Source organism: Elgaria multicarinata, chromosome 2 (genome assembly GCF_023053635.1).
Source record: "Elgaria multicarinata webbii isolate HBS135686 ecotype San Diego chromosome 2, rElgMul1.1.pri, whole genome shotgun sequence".
Classification (NCBI taxonomy): Eukaryota; Metazoa; Chordata; class Lepidosauria; order Squamata; family Anguidae; genus Elgaria; species Elgaria multicarinata.
The window spans coordinates 170,115,572-170,136,166 of record NC_086172.1 but is presented as its reverse complement, the minus strand read 5'-3'; the positions used below and the strand labels follow the sequence as shown (position 1 = coordinate 170,136,166).

Here is a 20,595-nt window from a genome sequence, read left to right as displayed (position 1 = left end):
TTTCAGTTTCTCGTTTCTCCAATCTTAAGTTCGGCATTTTCCAAACATTGCGAATTTTTCCAATTGTAAATTCAGTTTGACTTGCATTGTTGTGCATGTTTCCCTCTAATGCATGCATTTTTTCTACACAATGTTGCTTTTTTTGGAAGCACTTTTCCTAATACAGTGCATTTTGAACATTATTGTCACTAACATTCTCCTTTTTTGTGCACACTTCATCCTAATGTATACATTGCTGTATGCATTTTTTAAAAAATTCTAAAACTCCACTGTAAAATTCGGAGAAGTTTGTTTTGAAGGAGTTTCAGTTCATATATGGGTTCAAAAGTCGGGCTGTGCAGTGCCTCGGGCTGAGGCCCCGAATCTGAGGCGAGGCGGGCTGATTCGGCCCGCCTTGCCTCGGTTCCAAGGCAGTTCGGGCAAAGCCCGAGGCACGCCAAAGCTGAATCCAATTGGCTCCAAAGCTTCGGGGTGCCTCGGCACTTCGGAGCAGCCCTCAGTGATCCCTTACCTGCTGCCTCCGTTGCCACACTCTGCCATATATTCAAACATAGCAAGTATCAGCTTTTAGAATTGTTGGGAGCTTTTTTGTTCCCATATTCCAAGTACAGCAATCCAGCAGAGAAAACCCTCACCATAGCAACTCAACTACCAATATTGTTAGAATTTTGCCACTTTTTTTTTTCATGCAAAAGAAAACCACAATAATATGCCAGGCTGTTTGTTTACCACTGTGATGAAAAAAAGAAGCCAAAATTTGCTAGTGGATTGCTGTAAAAATTAAGATTGACAGGTTGGTTTGTGCTACCTCTGAACATAAGGCACACAATTATTGCCTTTTATAAATGGAATATGGTCAAAAGAGAGGAGCTAAAAATTATCTTTCCAGGGGGCTGCTGTATTTTCCAGGCAGCACTCACATTTCTGGGTCAGAGGTGGTCAAACTCCATTATAAAAAGGGCGCCATTTAACAGTGAACCATTATGGAACTTCAGAACAGAGTTCCCTACTATATTACATTATTATTACTATTTTTAAAAATCATGGTGGATTCTTAAAGTGTGGAATGTCTCCATCCCTTACAACGTAAAAGCCATTTATCTTTTCCTTACAAGTGAGGGCAAGCTTCTTCCTTTTTTTGACACACTTGATTAAAATTAGAGATGCTACCAAAATTTAAGAACATAAGAATGATCAGACCAAGGGTCTATCTAGTCCAGCACTCTGTTCACACAGTGGCCAACCAGCCGTCAGACAGGGACCAACCAAGCAGGACATGGTGCAACCGCACCCTCCCACCCATGTTCCTCAGCAACTGGTGCACACAGGCTTCTTGCCTCGAATACTGGAGATAGCACACAACCATCAGGGCTAGTAGCCATGGATAGCCTTCTCCTCCAGGAATTTGGAATTTACATGCTTGGAAGTGTACTTCCAAGTTTACAAATTTGGAAGTACATGTTTGACTATATTATGAACTGAGTAGCATTTCACGCCAAAGATCTCTTGGAATGATGAATAATATTTGGTGCATGGACAGTCAGCATTTGGTAGATCCAGCTCCAGCTCCAGGTCTTTGAGGGCCCCTGGGCAAAGGACGCTCAGGCTTTCCCTCAGTGGCTGACTTCGGACAACACTAGGGTGACCATATGGAAAAGAGGACAGGGCTGCTGTACATTTAACAGTTGTACAGAAAAGGGAATTTCTACACATGTCATTTGCATGAATGCAGCACCTGGTGAAATCCCCTCTTCATCACAACAGTTCAAGCTGCAGGAGCCCTGCCCTCTTGACCACAAACAAAAGAGGGCAGGGCTTCTGCAGCTTTAACTGTTGTGATGAAGAGGGGATTTCACCAGGTGCCGCATGCCTACCAATGACACCTGCTGAAATTCCCTTTTCTATGCAACTGTTAAAGATACAGGAGCCCTGTCCTCCTTTCCATATGGTCACCCTAGACGACACACTAGTCAACAGTTGATTCCCATTCTGTTCCTATTAACCCACCCATCCCCAGTTGATCGGCGTGTCGGCCCTGAGCAGACCACATGCTCAAAGCCAGCTGCTTTTGCAGGTGCAGTTTTTTAGAAGTCAAAGTTTTTATCCTCGCTGAACCTTCTATTGACTGCAGTGAACTGTATGACTAGACCATCCAGCCAAGCAGCCTTAGTGTTTTAAACATGTTTTGTTAGGGTTGTATACCACCCAACTGGCAAATGCCCTCTGAGTGGTTTACAATCATTAAACAAAATAACCAACCAAACAAAAATACAACAATACAAGTATCGAAATAATATAGTAGTCAATGTTTTTAAGATGCTAAAAACATTAAGGAGCCAGCGTCAGAGCCACAAAATTAAGGATTAAACACTGGGTTGAAGAGGAAAATGTTAACATGGCAGCTAAATGAAAGCAATGAAGACAAGAGGTAAATGTTCCTGGGGAGGGCATTCGGCAGATGGAGGGCTACTGCAGAGAAAGCTAGCGTGACCATATGGAAAGGAGGACAAGACTCCTATATCTTCAATAATTGTATAGAAAAGGGAATTTCAGCAGGTGCCATTTGTAGGCCTGCAGCACCTGGTGAAATTCCTTCATCACAACAGTTAAAGCTGCTAGAGCCCTGCCCTCTTTTGTATCTGGTTGCACTAGCATAGCTCCTGCAGTTTTAACTGTTGTGATGAAGAAGGAATATCACCAGGTGCTGCATGCCTACAAATGACACCTGCTGAAATTCCCTTTTTTATACAACTATTGAAGTTATAGGAGTCTTGTCCTCCTTTTCATATGGTCACCCTAAGAAAGCTCTTTTCTTGGTAGCCACCTGTCACGCCCTTGCAAGTGGCAGCACTCAGAGAAAAGTCTCCAAAGACTATCTTAGCAACAAGGCAGGAACAAATGGGAGAAGAGACTCCTTCAGGAGCTCATTTTATTTTATGTCTTATCGCACTCATGTCCTACCTGGGAGATTCCTACAGGCAGCAGGATGCCTCTTTGTGAACAGAATGTCGTGGTCTTATCCAGCATGGCCACTCTCACACAAAGGAGAGCTAGGATCTCTTCTCGATCATCCCAGAGTGCAGGACACGGAATAACGGGCGCAAGTTACAGTAAGCCAGATTCCAGCTGGACATCAGGAAAAACTTCCTGACGGTTAGAGCAGTACGACAATGGAACCAGTTACTTAGGGAGGTTGTGGGCTCTCCCATACTGGAGGCCTTCAAGAGGCAGCTGGACAAGCATCTGTCAGGGATGCTTTAGGGTGGATTCCTGCATTGAGCAGGGGGTTGGACTCGATGGCCTTGTAGGCCCCTTCCAACTCTGCTATTCTATGATTCTATGATTCTTATGTTCTTCTCTGTTTGGGTAAATTCCCTCAGCTGTGCATAGTATTATAAGCCTGGAGAAAGTCTTGTGGTAGAACAGAGAAGTTTTTTATTGTATTAGTTTATTATTATTTAATAGATTGATTTACTGCTGCCCATATCCAAAAATATCTCTGAGTGAGGCTGTTTCATTCTTCCTTCTTCACTTCAGACGCTTTATCCAGCTGGGCTATCAGAGCTCGTTCTACTCTTGCCAAGTTAGTCCCAGGTTCCTTGGCTTCTTCTAGACCATGGTTGGCAGCTGTTGTCGTTTCTTCTTCCTGCAGTGCCTCCAATTCCGAAAGCCAGGCCACAGCTAGACCTAAGGTTTATCCTGGGATCATCCAGGGTTTGCCCCTGCCTGAGCACTGAATCCCCTGTGTGTCACCTAGATGAACAGGTTTGACCCCTGGACAATCCAGGGATAAACCTTAGGTCTAGCTATGACCCCAGTCTCCAGATCTCTCTCTCTCTCTCTCTCTCTCTCTGTTTGCCTTCATTGCAACTTCAGTCTCATCGTAGTAGCAATTTCGAGTCATCACCACCTCTGATGTAGCACTGATGCGAATTTGCGAATTTTGTTTCAGGACCTCTAATATATGGTGGAGCCCCTCCATGTTACATCCAGTTGCCCCCTCAAAGCCAATGTGGTGCAGTGGCTAAAGCATTGGTCTGGGAGTAAGGAGATTTATTTATTTATTTATTTATTTATTTATTTATTTATTATTGCATTTTTATACCACCCAATAGCCGAAGCTACCTGGGCGGTTCCCCAAAATTAAAACCATTCAAAGCATAAAACAAATAGTATAAAAACATGATATAAAATACAATATAAAAGCATAACCTTGATAAAATCAGCAGCGGTGCAGAAATGCAAATTTAAAATACAAATTCAAAACAGCAAAGTTAAAATTAAATTTATAGACTGTTAAAATGCTGAGAGAATAAAAAGGTCTTCACCTGGCATCTGAAAGAATATAGTATAGGTGTCAAGCAAACCTCCTTAGGGAGCTCATTCCACAGCCGGGTTGCCACAGCAGAAAAGGCCCTCCTCCTGGTAGCCACCTGCCTCACTTCCTTTGGCAGGGGCTCACGGAGAAGGACCCCTGAGAATGACATTAGGGTTGGGGCAGGTACGTATGGGAGGAGGCATTCCTTCAGATATCCTGGCCCCAAGCCATTTAGGGCTTTAAATGTTAATACCAGCACTTTGAATTGGGCCTGGACCTGAACTGGCGGCCAGTGAAGTTGGTAAAGGATTGGCGTGATGTGGTCTCGTTGGCCGGTCCCTGTTAGTAAACATGCTGCCCTGTTTTGTACCAGTTGAAGTTTCCGGACTGTTTTCAAAGGCAGCCCTACGTATAACACATTGCAGTAATCCAAACGAGAGGTTATAAGAGCATGGATAACTGTACCTCTGTCCAGATAAGGGTGCAGCTAATAAAAGGTGCTCTTTGCCACTGAGTTCACCTGTGCCTCAAATGACAGCTCTGGATCCAAGATCATCCCCAAACTATGAACCCAATCCTTTAAGGGGAGTGCAACCCCGTCTGGATCCCTTTTCTAGTCCCCACTCGGCCATGGAAACCCACTGGAATAACTTTGGGCTAGCCACAGACTCTCAGCCCAACCTACCTCACAGGGTTGTTGTTGTGAGGATAAACATGGAGCGGAGGAGGATTATGTATGCCACCTTGGGTTCCTTGGAGGAAAAAAGGTAGGATATAAACGCAATAAATTAATAAAGTCTTGCATAGAGAAACTGAACACCATTCCATGTACTGCTTTGTGTCTTTGCCACTACTTTCCAGTAGTTGCGTCTTCCCTTCGCCAAGATGTTCTTCCTCCAAACTGGAGCGATCTGGAAGAATATTCTCTAAGAAGTGACCCAGCTTCTTTCTGAATGGAGGGAGGCTGAGCTGTTTGAATTCTTCGCCGCACCAGTCCGCCTTTTTCAGAATTTGAACCTGCATTCGCAACTTAAGTTGTGTTAGGTTCTCTTCAAACCCATCCATGGTGTACTTTGAGATGGTAATGTCTTAGCCATAGCTCTTCTTGTACCAGTTAGAGAAGTAGCGCTTAACATCATCCGGCAAGCAGAAGAGGTCATTACCAGTTTGTTCATATTGACTTCAAAGCATTTTGACATGGGTAGCATAGGCACGGGCATGCGAGAGACTACAAGATGCTTAAGAGCAATGCTTGCAATATATTCCTTCTTTTTTGCTACCCCTAACACTGTCTGAGAAAACTGAGCTGATTCCAAATCGAATCAAGGGGGAGTCCACCCATCACAAATTAACATTTGGTAGGGCCATGAGAGGGCAGTTAAAAATGGCTTCAGGGGCTAAATTCAACCTCCATATCCCCAGTTTGCCAATCCTGTCTTGAAAAATTCATGTGAAGCAGTGAAGGGGTTAGAAATGCATTCAATTCACATTTTAATTAGGATGTCACACTAATGGCCTTCACCACGTCACAGGGAACATAGGAAGGAGGTTTATACTGAGTCAGACCATTGATCCATCTAGCCCAGTATTGCCAACACTGACTGTCAGCAGCTCTCTGGTGTTTCAGGCAGGATTTTTTCCCTTGTTCTACCATTTGCTGCAAAAGGGGATTGAAACTTCTGCATGCAAAACTGGTGCTCTACCGCCCTGAGCTATACATTCCACAAGAGCTATACAGCTGGCCATCAGGAAAAACTTCCTGACTGTTAGAGCAGTGCGACAATGGAACCAGTTACCTAGGGAGGTTGTAGGCTCTCCCACACTAGAGGTCTTCAAGAGGCAGCTGGACAACCATCTGTCAGGTGTGCTTTAGGATGGATTCCTGCCTTGAGCAGGGGGTTGGACTTGATGGCCTTATAGGCCCCTTCCAACTCTGCTATTCTATGATTCTATGGTACAGTGGACAGAATAGTACACTCATTGACTCTGTTCAGACCACATGCTAAGCCATGGTGGTAAAGCATTTTGAGCTAAACATTATGGCTTAGTGTGTCATGTGAACCATGACTTAGCATGTTGTGTGAACTATTTCTAACCATGATAGCTACATAACCATGATTTAAACATGCTCACTTGCCTTTTGCTGCAAACGGGTTAGCGGCTTAACCATAGCTTAGCGTGTTGTCTGAACAGGCTCATTGGGTGATTGCTGAGAGGGTCTTCTATCTGTCTGTCTGTTTGTCTTTTCTTTTTAAGAAAAAGAGCCTGTGAAAAACCGGAGAGCCCTATGTTGCATTAAACGTCATGAACAGAAACATCCACATGCGGAGACTGACAGATGCTTGCCTTTGGGAGCAAAGTACTTCTACATATGGATTGGAAGCTCATATCCAAGCACAGCTTGCCTTGGGGGGGAAAGTCCGTATGCGTTCTGGAAATGAAGCTAGTATGAATCACTGAATGGTTCCCTCTGCTGCAAGTTGTTCTGTTTTTTCATCTTGGGCCTTTGCCAGTGAAGCCTCTTTTATTTTTATTGTTAATTTTTTTTTGGTATATTTGGTCCTTGGCAGGTGGAGCGCTCCGTTTCTTGCTAAGCGGCTGGCTGCTAGTTTCAGGGTGCCGCACCGTTAATGTTTTCTCTAACCACATGCTGACATTTTCCCAGCAATCTGGCCTTGTGTAAACACCTTCTCGAGATTGAATAATTTCTCCTTCGAGGTGGATAACAAACGGATCGGGCACGGGGCTCCATGATGCTGCCGCGCTGTGCAGCCCAATCCTAGGCCCGTACCTTCAGATGAGTTCAAAGTCCCTTACTCATGGGGAAAAGGCGCGTACGACTGCAGCAGTTAGGTTTCAAACTGTCCGAAGTTGTGTTGGTTTGCGGCATATGTATGCACCGCCTTTGCAAATGACTATCAAGTGCCTGTATTTCCATGGCTTTCTATGTGTTTGTGTGATTTGCACCGGAGAACCAGCATGTGCCATGGTCCCAATAAGGGATGTTGCAAGAGTCTGCAGGGTGGGGGGGAGGAGTCTGGTAGACTTCCACATGCTTGCCTTGTCGGCCCTTGCTTGTGGAGCGCTTGCATACCCGCTTGGTCAGTGCCCCACAGCCTGGCCAGCACCCAGCAGCTGCCTACCCCCTTAGCAAGCTGCCATTTTCTGCAGCTCCTGGGTTTCCAGGAAGGTAATGGTGGCCGTAAAGGTGGATTCCTGCCTTGAGCAGGGGGTTGGACTCAATGGCCTTATAGGCCCCTTCCAACTCTACTATTCTATGATTCTCTTAAAGGAGCCATTTACACAACATTACAGGCATGAACAGAGCATTCACACTTGTAATGTTGTGTAAATGGGCTCTTTTATTTATTTATTTATTTATTTATTACATTTTTATACTGCCCAATAGCCGAAGCTCTCTGGGCGGATCAGAAAGTTCCCAGAAATTCTTGAACTGCCATTGTTGCAGAAAATGGTGGCTCCCTAAGATAGGGTGACCATATGACTGGATTTGTCCGGGTTTTTGATGGCAAATCCGGGAGGGGGAGCGGGAATCGGGATTTTTTTTCAAAGAGCAGCTCTAATGGGAATTAACAAAAATGCTTATAACTCCGTCATTTTTTAAGATAAAGGCATGAAACTTGGCACAATGGTAGCTCTTAGGAAGGGCTTTAGTCATAACAAATTTGAAACAGATCCGTTCATGCATTGATTTTTTAGGATTTTTTTTAAAATTGAGGTTTTAAAATTATTATTTTTAAAAGTGTCATTTTTAAAGACAAAGAGATGAAACTTTGCACCATGAAAGGATTTAGGTAGAGCTTTAGCCACACCAAAGATCTGTTCATCCATGGATTTTTTAGGAATTTTTTAAAAATTGAGGTTTTAAAATTATTATTTTTAAAATCGTCATTTTTAAAGTTAAAGAGATGAAACTTTGCACCATGAAAGGATTTAGATAGAGCTTTAGCCACACCAAATTTGAAACAGATCCATTCATCCATTGATTTTTTAGGAATTTTTTTTAAATTGAGGTTTAAAATTATTTTTAAAGATAAATAGATGAAACTTTGTACCATGAAAGGATTTAGGTAGAGCTTTAGCCACACCAAAGATCCATTCATCCATTGATTTTTTAGGATTTTTTTTAAAATGAGGTTTTAAAATTATTATTTTTTAAAATGTCATTTTTAAAGATAAAGAGCTGAAAGTTGGCACCATGATACCTTTTAGGTAGAGCTTTAGCTTTACCAAATTTGAAACAGATCTGGGGCCAGTAACAAACCCTGTTAACAACAACAGCAGCTTGCAATGAGTGAAGATACAGTCAAAAAGATATTTGAGGGACGGGGAGAATGTAACACACAGAGTATAGCAAAAGCTTCAAAGTACAGCAAAACCTACAAAAGTAGGAGTGAGTGAAGTTAATTTCAGATACACTGAATCTCTCACTTGTTCTTTATTTCAGTGATTTTAACATTAAGATGTTATGTAAAAGAGATTTGTCTTAAATGTGTGCTGTAAAATCAGACATGTGACCAAGGCTATGTTCGGGTGGGCACGCCCCCTTGGTACTGGAGACGCCCCCTTGGGGGCGACCATGTTGTCCCCCTTTTTGGTTTCCAAAATATGGTCACCCTACCTAAGAGGATGGATGGCCCCATGGCTTTGTCAGGCACTCACTGGCCCGGCCAGAAGTTCATGCTGTGGTGCGAGCAGCTATTGGGGTTGGGGGGGGCGGTAGTGGCTCAGCAGCTGCCCAACAAAATTGGGTGTGGGTAAGTCTGTCCACCTTTAGTCCCAATTCGATTTGCTTCCTCTGCAATGATGGCTCCCCAGGTAACCACAGGTGGGCCATACTCACTGGCTGAATAGTTCAATAGGGTGACCATATGGAAAGGAGGAGGGGGCTCCTGTATCTTTTACAGTGTATAAAAAGGGCATTTCAGCAGGTGTCATTTGTATGCCTGAAGCACCTGGTGAAATTCCCTCTTAATCACAACACTTAAATCTCACTTGAAAACGCTTCTTTTCTCGAAAGCTTTTCAATCGTAGTGTGGTCATACTAGTCTATATTTTAGTTTTAATGCCCCCTACCCCGGTTGGTTTTTCCCCTCCCTCCCCTGTCTGTTACTGTGATTTTAGATTGTAAGCCATATGGCAGATTGTCTTGTTTTGTTTTATTCTGTACAGCACCATGAACATTGATGGTGCTTTATAAATAAATATAAATAATAATTAAAGCTGCAGGAGCCCTGCCCTATTTTGTACCTGGTCACTCTAGTATAGCTAAAGGGCAAGGGGTGTGGATAAATTCCTGGAGCAGAAGGTTATCAATGGCTACTAGTCCTGATGTAGGGTGACGATATGAAAAGCAGGACAGGGCTCCTGTATCTTTGTTGCAAATCTTTTCTTGTTGCATAGAAAAGGAAATTTCAGCAGGTGTCATTTCCATGAATGCAGCACCTGGTGAAATCCCCTTTTCATCACAACAGTTAAAGCTGCAGGAGCCCTGCCCTCTTTTGTATGTGGTCAAGAAGGCAGGGCTCCTGCAGCTTGAACTGTTGTGATGAAGAAGAAATTCCACCAGGTACTGCATGCATACACATGACACCTGCTGAAATTCCCTTTTCTGTACAACTGTATTTGTGTTTTTAGATTGTTGGTTGTTTTTTTATGCTCTTTATGGCTTTAATTTTTGTGAACCGCCCAGAGAGCTTTGGCTATTGGGCGGTATAAAAATGTAATAAATAAAGGTACAGGAGCCCTGTCCTCCTTTCCATATGGTCACCTTAAGCTACAAGCTGAGGGAAACAGGGATTGGTAGTTGTATAGGTGGGTCCAAAACCGCTTGCGTGCAATGGGGCAGGAGCCATGTGTGGTCAATGGGGAAGGCAGATTCAAGAAAGCATTAATTTAAAAAAAGGGGGGGGGAAGAGGGCCAGGCGTTGGATAAGGTGGTCAGGAAGGAGAGCGGCGGCAGCAGCAACAGAAGCCGAGTGGGCTAGCCGGGCCGGGCCTTGGCGGAGCAGCTGGCCAGCTGGCTCCTATTTAGCAGCTGCCGTTGTGTCAGCTGTAGAAGAGAGCTGCAGCTGCATGCTGGCCATGAATAGCAGAAGAGTGGTGGGGCGGCAGGCGGCTGAGGAGTCAGGCTGGGTTTCTGAAAAGGAGGGGGGCCGCTTGCTTTGTGAAATGATTCCCAGCCCAGCAGGGGGGCTGCAGTCCTTTGACTTCTTGGTTATTTGTTCCCCATGAGCCTCTTTAATGGAGCAGTGGGATGATGAAAGGGTTAATGTTGGGGTGCGGGATGGGGTGGAGGGTGGGGAGAGGGGTAGATTTCCAGGGCCTCAAAGTTGAGAATGCTGAAGAGAACACACAGGGCTGTTTGTGCGGATGCCTGGGCTGCTGTCTCCAGCGGCGCTTCTAAAACCGCTGGACCTGAAGGCGAGGCGTTTGGCTGGGTTTGCTACAGGCGCCGCAGCGGCACGGCCTTTTGAGAAGGGTGGGAGATCGCTGCCCAATTGATGGCGATGATTTAAGACAACAACAACAACAACAACAACAACTCCTTCTAATAGCGAACTCCCGGTGTCCCTGTGCCGACAGGAAGGGAGCCGAAACAGGGCCACTGAGAAACACGTGTCTCTGTATGATAGGGGGAATTTCGAGATTTACAGAAATGCAACTCTGCCCACTGCCCACACACTGCCCACTGAGGAATGAGAGTATGCTCAGTTGGCATGGGGAGCCATAGGCCCCATTCGGAAAACACCTTAAACCAAGGCTTTAACCACGGTGGTTAAGCCACCATGGTTAAAGCCGTGGTTCAAGGTGTCTTCTGAACGGGGCTGTTGAATGTTGGGGAATTAAAACAGCAAAATAGAAACGTGGTGGCATCAGGGGGAGGAAGAGAATGAACTGGTTTGCTAAGATCCTTCACTAACTGCAATTCAGAACACGTGATTGACATCATTAAGTGCCCTTGCGCTAAATATTATGTAGGGCAAACTTCCAGACCATGAAGAATCAGGATTTCAGACCATAAAAGAAAGATTCGTACTCGGAACTTGGAGACTCCTTTCACCTCACATTTTGTCCAACATCAACATAACCCCGAAGAATTTAGATTTTTCTTTTCCTGGTGGAATGGGTTTCCCCCTCCTTTTACAACCATACAGCTACTTTAAATCTCCTTTTAAAAAAGGGGAGATTTCTGGATTCACGCAATTAGATTAGTATCTTCAGAGGGTTTAAACACACATCTGGAGTTACCTGTTTTCTTGTGAGTATTTTGTAGTATTGGATTGTTGTTCTAGTAGTATCTCTGGACGTGACAATTGTATTGTCTATCAGCATGAGTTATGGGCATGTATTAACAGATATCTTGGTCAAATATCAACTTTGGGCGGGGGACCACCCTGGATTTATAAATTGTATAGGAGTTATAATGATTTTAGGTTAATGGATTCATGGTTACAACATACTCATGTCTATTCCGTTAAAATGAGTGTTCCCTTGTCACTTATACCAGCATTGAGCAGGGGGTTGGACTCGATGGCCTTGTAGGCCCCTTCCAACTCTGCTATTCTATGATTCTATTATTCTTCCATTGCTGGAGACAACACAGCCTTCCCCAGGAGAGGCTGGTGGCTCTGATGTTAGTGGAGTGGTGAATCTGCTTCAGGATTCAGTCAGAACAAGTCAGAACTCTCAAGGAGTTATCCGAAGTGTGGGGCAGTAGATCCTCTCTGGGTTTCAGTCAGAACTCTAAAGGAGCTGTCCAAAGTTCTTTACACTTTGGATAGTTCCTTTAGATTCTGACTGGTTCTGACTGAAACCTGGAGAGGATTCACCACCCCACGGACATCGGAGCCACCAGCCTTCACTGGCCTTCTCCATAACTCCCATCACCCCTCAGCCAGCATGAGCAAAGCACGAACTACTTTCGGGGGCTGTTCATAGAATCATAGAATGGCAGAGTTGGAAGGGGCCTACAAGGCCATCGAGTCCAACCCCCTGCTCAATGCAGGAATCCACCCTAAAGCATCCCTGACAGATGGCTGTCCAGCTGCCTCTTGAAGGCCTCTAGTGTGGGAGAGCCCACAACCTCCCTAGGTAACTGATTCCATTGTCGTTCTGCTCTAACAGTCAGGAAATTTTTCCTGATGTCCAGTTGGAATCTGGCTTCCTTTAACTTGAGCCCGTTATTCCGTGTCCTGCACTCTGGGAGGATCGAGAAGAGATCCTGGCCCTCCTCTGTGTGACAACCTTTTAAGTATTTGTTGGTAGGTCGCCCTCCTCTTAGGAGGTGAGATATGCTGCAACATTTTGCTGCAGCTCCCACTTGTCATACTGACTGAGCACAGAGGCTTCTGCCTTACTGCAAGGGGTCAACTTACTGATTATTTCAAGAGCATCTTCCAATAGGCAGCAAACTCTGCAACTCCTATTCCATCTCCTCCTGCCAACAGCCAGGGAATGTAGTTTACTGCTGGCTAGGGGATAGTGAGTTGAAGTTGGGATTCAAACCCTTGTTAACTGAAGGCCAGACTAGCTGTGAGGTGGGAGGTACATGAGTTTTTGACCACGTTAATAGCAGCCAGCCGTGGGGGGATTGGATCAGGAATATGGAAGATGTTTTGTAAACCCTTCTCCTACCCCTGTTTTTTCAATGAGGGTCTTCCCAATGTTCAGAGGTACTCATGAGAAAAGAAGATGGCTCTAGGGCAGAGACAGGCAACCTGGTGCCCTCCAGCTGTTTCGGACTACAACTCCCCATCGGCCCCAGCCATTATGGCCAATGGCAAGGTTTATGGGAATTGTAGTCAGAAATATCTGGGGGGGAATTAGATTTTCTACCCATGTTCTAGAGCACTTTCCCCAACCTGGTGCCCTCCAGCTGTGTTGACAACTTCCTTAATTCCCAGTTTAACACATCTGGAGGGCACTGAGTTAAGGAAGTCTGCTCTAGGTAAATCAACACATGCACACAATTCTGAGGAAAAATAAGAAGAAATCAGTCCCGTTAGTGAGGCGAAAAGCATATCTCGACATATGTGTGAAAATATCTACTGCTTTGTGGGTGGTGGTTTTATTACTTCCACAAATCACATAAACTAGCTTGGACTAATGTAGCAAAACCCTGATGAAGGCGGAAGGCCAATTCACACAACTGCTGGTCTGCTAGGTGGAGTCTGACAATCTAGCATAGATTGGGTCCCTACCAATAGGCACGCACATGGAATCTGTGACTAATATATGCGGAATTATTCCACGCCTTTGCAACACGGAATAATGGGCTCAAGTTACAGGAAGCCAGATTCCAGCTGGACATCAGAAAAAACTTCCTGACTGTTAGAGCAGTACGACAATGGAACCAGTTACCTAGGGAGATTGTGGGCTCTCCCACTCTAGAGGCATTCAAGAGGCAGCTGGACAACCATCTGTCAGGGATGCTTTAAGGTGGATTCCTGCATTGAGCAGGGGGTTGGACTCAATGGCCTTGTAGGCCCCTTCCAACTCTGCTATTCTATGATTCTATGAAATCACGGGGCATGTAGGTGTGCAGAAAAAGTCTAACTTAAGTCTCATTCATTTCAATGGGTCTACTCAAAGTAGGACTAACACTGGATACAACCCAATTTCCAGTCATTTGCAAAGATACAGAGAGAACCCCTAATTCTTCATGTGATAACAGCAACATGATGGTCTGAGAACCAAGGACAGGGAGGCATTGTGAAAGGGAAATTTCAAGACATAAACACAAGCCCAACGGTTGCATAAATCAACCTGATTTACAACCCTGAGATCTCCCACCTGGCCCATTAAGGCTTGGGAAATCCCAGCTAAACCTAAAGGTTCAGAAGCCACAGGACTTCCACTGACAGTGCTGTGACTCAAAGGAGTCGTTTCAGCAGCATCCAGGAATGACCCATCAGCCAACACCATGCTATTTCCTGGACAACTTTGTTACAACTGGTGTGGATGATAAGTTGCAAAGCAACACCAGGGGGTTTGATTTAAATTAGACCGTCTTTAAGGGAACCCTCTCAAAGCGGCATACAAAATAAAATAAAATAAAGCAGACAGAATCAAAATTTATATATATTAAAAAAAATGCATAAAAACAGAGATTGCAAATAAAAATAAATAAAACAGAAATTATCAATAAATCGGCAGCGTAACACACTGTGGGAAAGCCAACGAAAACAGGTGGGTCTTCAGAAGACTGTCAAAGAAAAGGCCTGACAAACTTCTGATGGAAGTTGTTTCCAGAGGTGCAGGGCCATCACTGAGGAGGCCCTCTTCGTTGTACTCAACACCCTAACCGCCCTTGGCAGTGGGCAAGTGAGAAGGGTCTCTATTGATGACCTGAGAATGCAAGCAGCAGTCCTTCTAGTAACCTGAGCTCAAACCTATTAAGGGTTTAAAGGTTAAAAACAGCACTTTGAAGTGGACTCGAAAACACACTAGCAACCACATCCCTTGCTAAATTTCACAACGCACATATTTTGCTTTTCAAAAATCTAGAGTTCTACAGTGTAAATGTTCCCCTAAAAATCACTTTTCTTTTTTTTGGCCCATGGGGTGGTCCCCCCCACCCTATCTTCAGCGGTAGATTTAGGGTGCTCTCAAATTCTGATGGTTCTAGCCTAGGCTTATGTGCCAGAGCAACCAAGGAGAAAAACTCATTAGACTTAATTGTAGACCCTTGAGGGTGATCACACAGCTGAACTCTTCCAACACAAATTAGAATTCCTTATGAATCAGAGCTTTGCTTGGGACGATTTCATTCCTGCACTTTTCTCTTTGGGAAGGGCGAGGGTTTAAAGCTGTGCAGTCTTACTTGGGAGCATGCTTGCTTGAGGTCAGGGGTCTACATCTGAGTAAATGCATATAGGCTCAGGCTGTAGAAGGAAGAGGGAAGGAACTAGATAGACCACTACAAGTATGAAAGTCAGCATCATTAGGCTAGTAGGACAGGGCTTTCTTGGCGGTGGCCCACACTTTTGGAACTCTCTCCCCAGGGAGACATGTACCGCCTCATCACTACGACCATTAAAAACACAATGAAACAAAACTGTAAAGACACATTTATTCCAGTCTACATTTGATGCTTAAAAATCATTGGCTACTGCTGCTCTGTTTCATTTTAATTTATATGTTTCATATTTTTGTAATATTGTAAGCTGCCTTGTGAGGGCAGTGCACCCTGAAAGGCGAAAGTAAAACCTTACACAAACGAATAAATGAGTGGTTAGGACGTGATTGTTACTCACTGCAATTTAGAGTGCCATCGGGCCGCACACCAGACTACTCTTTCATCAGACACTACTCTTTCTGTTTATTAAGTTAACAATGAAACATCTTAATTTTTATTTTACTTGGAGTAATGTTCTATTTATTAGGCCAAAGCCTCTCAGAAAGCAAGGGGGCACTCCCACCAAAAGAGAGAAACTTTGCTCCTTCTTGGGGTTCTAAAATGTCCTCTATTTCCTTCACTGATCTCTTTGACTTAACTGAACTTGATATTCATTCCTATGGAATACAGGTGGCAATGAGACATTGGGTCTTCCTTCCCATACATAGTGTTTGTGTGTGGGGGCCTATCCTACTCTTAAAATTCTAAGGCAGAGAAATTGACCAGGCCTGTATTTTTGTCTTGGTTGCTTTCAGACACTAAGATCAAAGATTATTTATTCCATTTTTATTTTTTTCCCAGTGCAGACCTCAAAGATGGCTACATAGGATTTCCAGGGGGGCGTCCTCCCAAGTTCCAACCCTAAGCACCCTGCCACACGCACATGGTCTGTGTGGTAAACCCAGGAGGATTTACTTCAGGGTAAATGCGCAGGAACATGCTGAATGTGAATAGCCAGTATCCAATGTTCATCCTACATAGAGTAGATCCACTGAAATTAATGAGACTTGTATTAGTCACAACTTACTTAAATCTCATTTACTTCAATGAGTCTACTCTACATAGGGCAAACATTGAATACTTCTCAAGCAGGCATAATTAGAACCAATCTTCGATCGAAAGTAGGAGGATTTACTTTGGTGTAAATGTGCAGGATTGCCCTGCATGGAAAGCCGTAGTATTCAATACTAGTCCTACGTGGAGTAGATCCACTGAAACAAATGAGACTTAAGCTAGTCACAACTAACTGAAATCTCATTCATTTCAGTGGGTCTACTCTACGTCGGACGAACCCGGATGACTACTACTCCTGCAGGTATAATTAGCAGCAGCAAGTCCGCCCAAGGCGTACAGCTCTAGCTGCACGCGCAACGCGGGAGCTCCCTGGCCCTTGCAAAGCGAGGCGGCAGGGCAGACGTTGCAACGGGTGCAAGAAGGCACACGCCTCTACCCACCCCGGCAGGGCCACGCACGTGCCGGGTAGGGCCTGGCCCACGCGCAACAGGTCGATTGCGCAACAGCCCGCCGCAAGGCCTCGGCCGGGCGGGACACGAACGGCAGCTTGCAGGAGCCTCCGGCGGCAGCTTCCAAACCGCGCACGCTCCGGCGTCTTTCGCTCTCCCTCTCGCTGTGTGTGTTTTCTCCTCCTGCTGCTGCTCCTCCTCCACTCGCCCAGCCCTTGAAGGGAGCCGCGTGGCCACACCCGCCCGCTGCCGCTCGGGGCCCTTCCCCCTCATTAATATGAAGGCAGAGGCGCTGCTGACTAATGGGCAATGAAGCTGTCACTCCGGCACCTACTTGTTGGGTGTTCGCGCAGCGGAGGCGCACAGAGGAGCGAGCGGCGTTGCAACGGAGAGCTGCGAGCGGGCCCGTTCCTCGTGCCGCTGGTGCTGTTGCCGCCGCACACCGGGCGAGGTTGACAAGCGCCGGCTTCTGCCTGCCCCGGGCTGTTGGGATCTTAAAAAGCACCGAGTGGGACGCCAAGGCTGCGGAGAGCTTCTCCCGCTCCGGTCGTGCACGGCGCAAGCCTTCCTGTCCTTCCCGCCGCCGATGCTCCGAGCAGCGGCCGGTCGATGGCTGGTCGAGTCCTCGCCTGTCTTCCCTGATCCGGCAAGGAGGGCGTTCAGCTCGGAGCAGCAGGCATGCTGGATTGTGGCAAACGGCACTGGGCTCTTCTCGCTGCGGCGTTCAGGCTGTGGCTGCTGCTAACTTTACGGGCGCAGGTAAAAACAACCGCCGCCGTGCGTTTTTATTATTTTCTTGCAAACGAAGAGCGGGCAGGGTGGCTGCGGAGTGAAGCGATCGGGGAGGTCTGCTTGCAATCCCCGCCTTACCTTTCCACTCCAGCCGGCTGGGGGGTTGGGGATACCTTGCATATGCTTTGCTTTTATATATATATGTATATATGTGGGGTGCGGCGGACACCGGCCTTCTCGCATTCCCTTCGGTGAAACTTACAAAGCCCCGATCTTGCTTTGGGGGAAGATGAGAAGAGATTTGTTACGGCGGCTCGACTGATGTCTTATCTCCCAAGCCTGCCCCGAACGACTCGCTTCCTTCCAATCGGTGTGTTTGCTTTGGAAGAAACACGCAGGCAAACTTGCATCGCGCTTTTGCATAAAGCGCCCCCGGCATTTATTTTTTTTAAATTATTATTGTTAGTTTCGGAACACTTCCCTTTGAAAGGCAAAGAAAGCGCTTTGCATCTCTCCGGATCGGGAAGCTTCTGTTTATTTAGCCCCAGGGCTTTTTCTTTCTTTGAAACCTAAGTGCTTATTCAGTTGCAAATGGAGTATTCCGCAGGTCTCTTGCACGGCTTCCAATAAAGCCTTCCTATTGCTACTATTAGACGGAATTGCGGCACCGTTCACAACCCACCCACCCCAAGCCCGCCAGTACGTCTCGATCATCTTTTAGTAGCACGTCTAGTTTTAATAGTTTTACTGGAAGGCTTGCTTGGCCCTAGGAAACTCCTAAGAGTGGCCGCGTGTAAATCTCCGTGCACTTTCTTCCCAAGGCGCTGTCGTTAATGAGGTCCCTCTCTTTCTCTCTCCCTCTTTTTGCCTTTTTTATTTTTAGGTCTCCCAGTCCACGGGCTATTTCGAGCTGCAGATTAACTCGGTGAAGAATGTAAACGGCGAATTGTTGAATGGGGAATGTTGTGATGGCATGAAAAAAAGCCCGAACCTGGACTGTAACCGGGACGAGTGCGATACTTACGTGAAAGTCTGTCTGAAGGAATATCAGGCCAAAATCACGCCCACTGGAGCATGCAGCTACGGCTCCGGATCTACTCCCGTTCTTGGTGGAAATACTTTTTATCTCAACAACCGAAATTTTCATCAGGGCAAAAGCCACGATATGGGGAGGATTGTGATACCCTTTCAGTTCGCGTGGCCGGTAGGTCGTCACCTTTAATCTTTTTCTCCTTTTCAATAATAAAACAACAACAACATAGTGCGCAATTCCTCAGAAGCGGTTTTTTTGGCCGGCTGGTTTCCTAAGTAGTTTATGCACGTCTTGGGGGGGAGGGGGGGCTGGGGAGAACAGTTGGAGCGGTTCGGCCTTTCCTTTTGTGGGTTGGCAGCAGGTCTGTAACTTGAGGTGGGCTTTTCTTTCGCCCTTTGTGGTTTTAAGCCCCCCCCCCCAGCCCCGCAGAAGGAGTGGAGGGGGTGGGGAAGTGGAGCAACCAAGGCTGGAAAAAGCCACCTCGAAATCACCCACCCATTGGGGCGATCCCATTATGGATTTGCAAGAGGTTTTTTGGTTGGTCGCAAGGACAAATCCAGAGGAGCTTCTTTTTGCCAGCTCGGGGCTCGGCAGGCGTGTATGGAAGCCGGTGCAAACGGCTTGCGTGTATGCGTGTGCCTCCCTTTGGTGTGGGTGCAAGTGCGTCGTGAAGATGTGGTTCTCCTCCCCGTGGATGGGGATAATAAACACTTTGCGGGCGTGGAGTAGGGAGGGAAGGAGGAACCATTAAAAAAAGAAAAGAAAAGCTCTACCTAAAAAAATGGCAAACGGCACACCCAGAGGCATCTCCTCATCGGGGCGTGTCTGCTCCTCGTAGGAGCAGCTGCGGTGTTGGGTGGGGGGAGGGGGAGAGGGAGACGAGGAAGCCCGTTGCGTGACAGCCGCCTCCGCTCTTTGCAAGCTCCAGGTGTGAGCGGCCGAGCCTGAGCACAGCCTGTTCGCTTCTGCACGGGGCGTGTGGAGAGGAGAAGGGAGTCGTGGCTTGCACGTTCTTGGATCCGCCCTCCGCCTCTGTGTGTGTGTGTGTGTGCGCGCGCGGCGAAAGGTGCAGCTCCCAACTCGCTCGCTCTTTTTTCTTACTATATAAATATATACAAATTATATTCTTAAATGGGTCTTGGATTTGCAAAAGGTCTCCTTCCAGCAGGGGGCGCGTGCGGCTAGTTTTGCGCGTGTGCCGTCTTATTATTCTTCCCGCCCCCCCCTTTAATTATTATTATTAGTATTAGTATTATTTTAAGCGTTAACGTGTCTAGCAGGGCGTGTGTAAAAGAGAGGCGAGAGGACGGGGCCGGCGGGGCGTGGAAAGAGGCTGCTTCTGCCGCCGCCCCGCCTGCCTGCCTGCCTGCCGCCGCCGTTGCTGCAGTGCAATGCGATGCGATGCAAGCAGCTGCTGCTCCCGCTTCGCCCCGAGCTAGAGGGAAGCGCGGGGCGCGTGCTGCTGCTCGCGAAGGGCGCGAGCGGCTTGGCTCCTGGGACTAGACCTGGCGGGGAGGGAGGAGGCGTGGCGGGAAGGGCTCGCCCGCCTGGCGCGCGCCTCGGCAGCGACCGTTGGAACAGGAGTGTGTGGAGAACAGGAGCGTTTTTCGCTCGCTCTTCCGCCCTCCCTCCGTCTCCCCGCCCCTCCATTCCAGGCTTAGGTCAAGTAGCGCGTCTCAAATAGGTTGCACTCCTCTGAGGAGAATTATAAGGGACTGAGGAAAACCCATGTTCCTCCCTTCCATAGCGCCTTTTCTCCCACTGGTTTATCGTATTATAGGGTGACCATATGAAAAGGAGGACAGGGCTCCTGTATCTTTAACAGTTGTATTGAAAAGGAAATTTCCTCTTCATCACAACAGTTAAAGCTGCAGGTGCCCTGCCCTCTTTTAGGTCACTCTAGTATAGCTCCTGCACCTTTAACTGTTGCGATGAAGGGGGAATTTCACCAGGTTCTCCATATATACAAACGACACCTGCTGAAATTCCCTTTTCTATGCAATTGTTAAAGATACAGGAGCCCTGTCCTCCTTTTCCTATGGTCACCCTATCGTATTATTACTAATTTGTAAACCGCCCAGAGAGCTTCGGCCGTGGGGCGGTATGTAAATGTAATAAATAAAATAAA

At 46.5% G+C, this 20,595-nt stretch overlaps 1 protein-coding gene across 1 annotated transcript in view; it reads left to right on the top strand.

Moving 5' to 3' along the window:
- The first annotated feature begins 17,353 nt into the window (after positions 1–17,353).
- Positions 17,354–20,595, top strand: part of JAG2 (jagged canonical Notch ligand 2) — a 109,315-nt gene continuing 106,073 nt past the window's right edge. The window contains exons 1-2 of the mRNA XM_063118129.1: positions 17,354–17,461; positions 18,318–18,638. Coding sequence (XP_062974199.1) covers positions 17,381–17,461; positions 18,318–18,638 — 402 coding nt within the window. The 5' untranslated portion in view covers positions 17,354–17,380. The remainder of the gene's footprint in view (positions 17,462–18,317; positions 18,639–20,595) is intronic.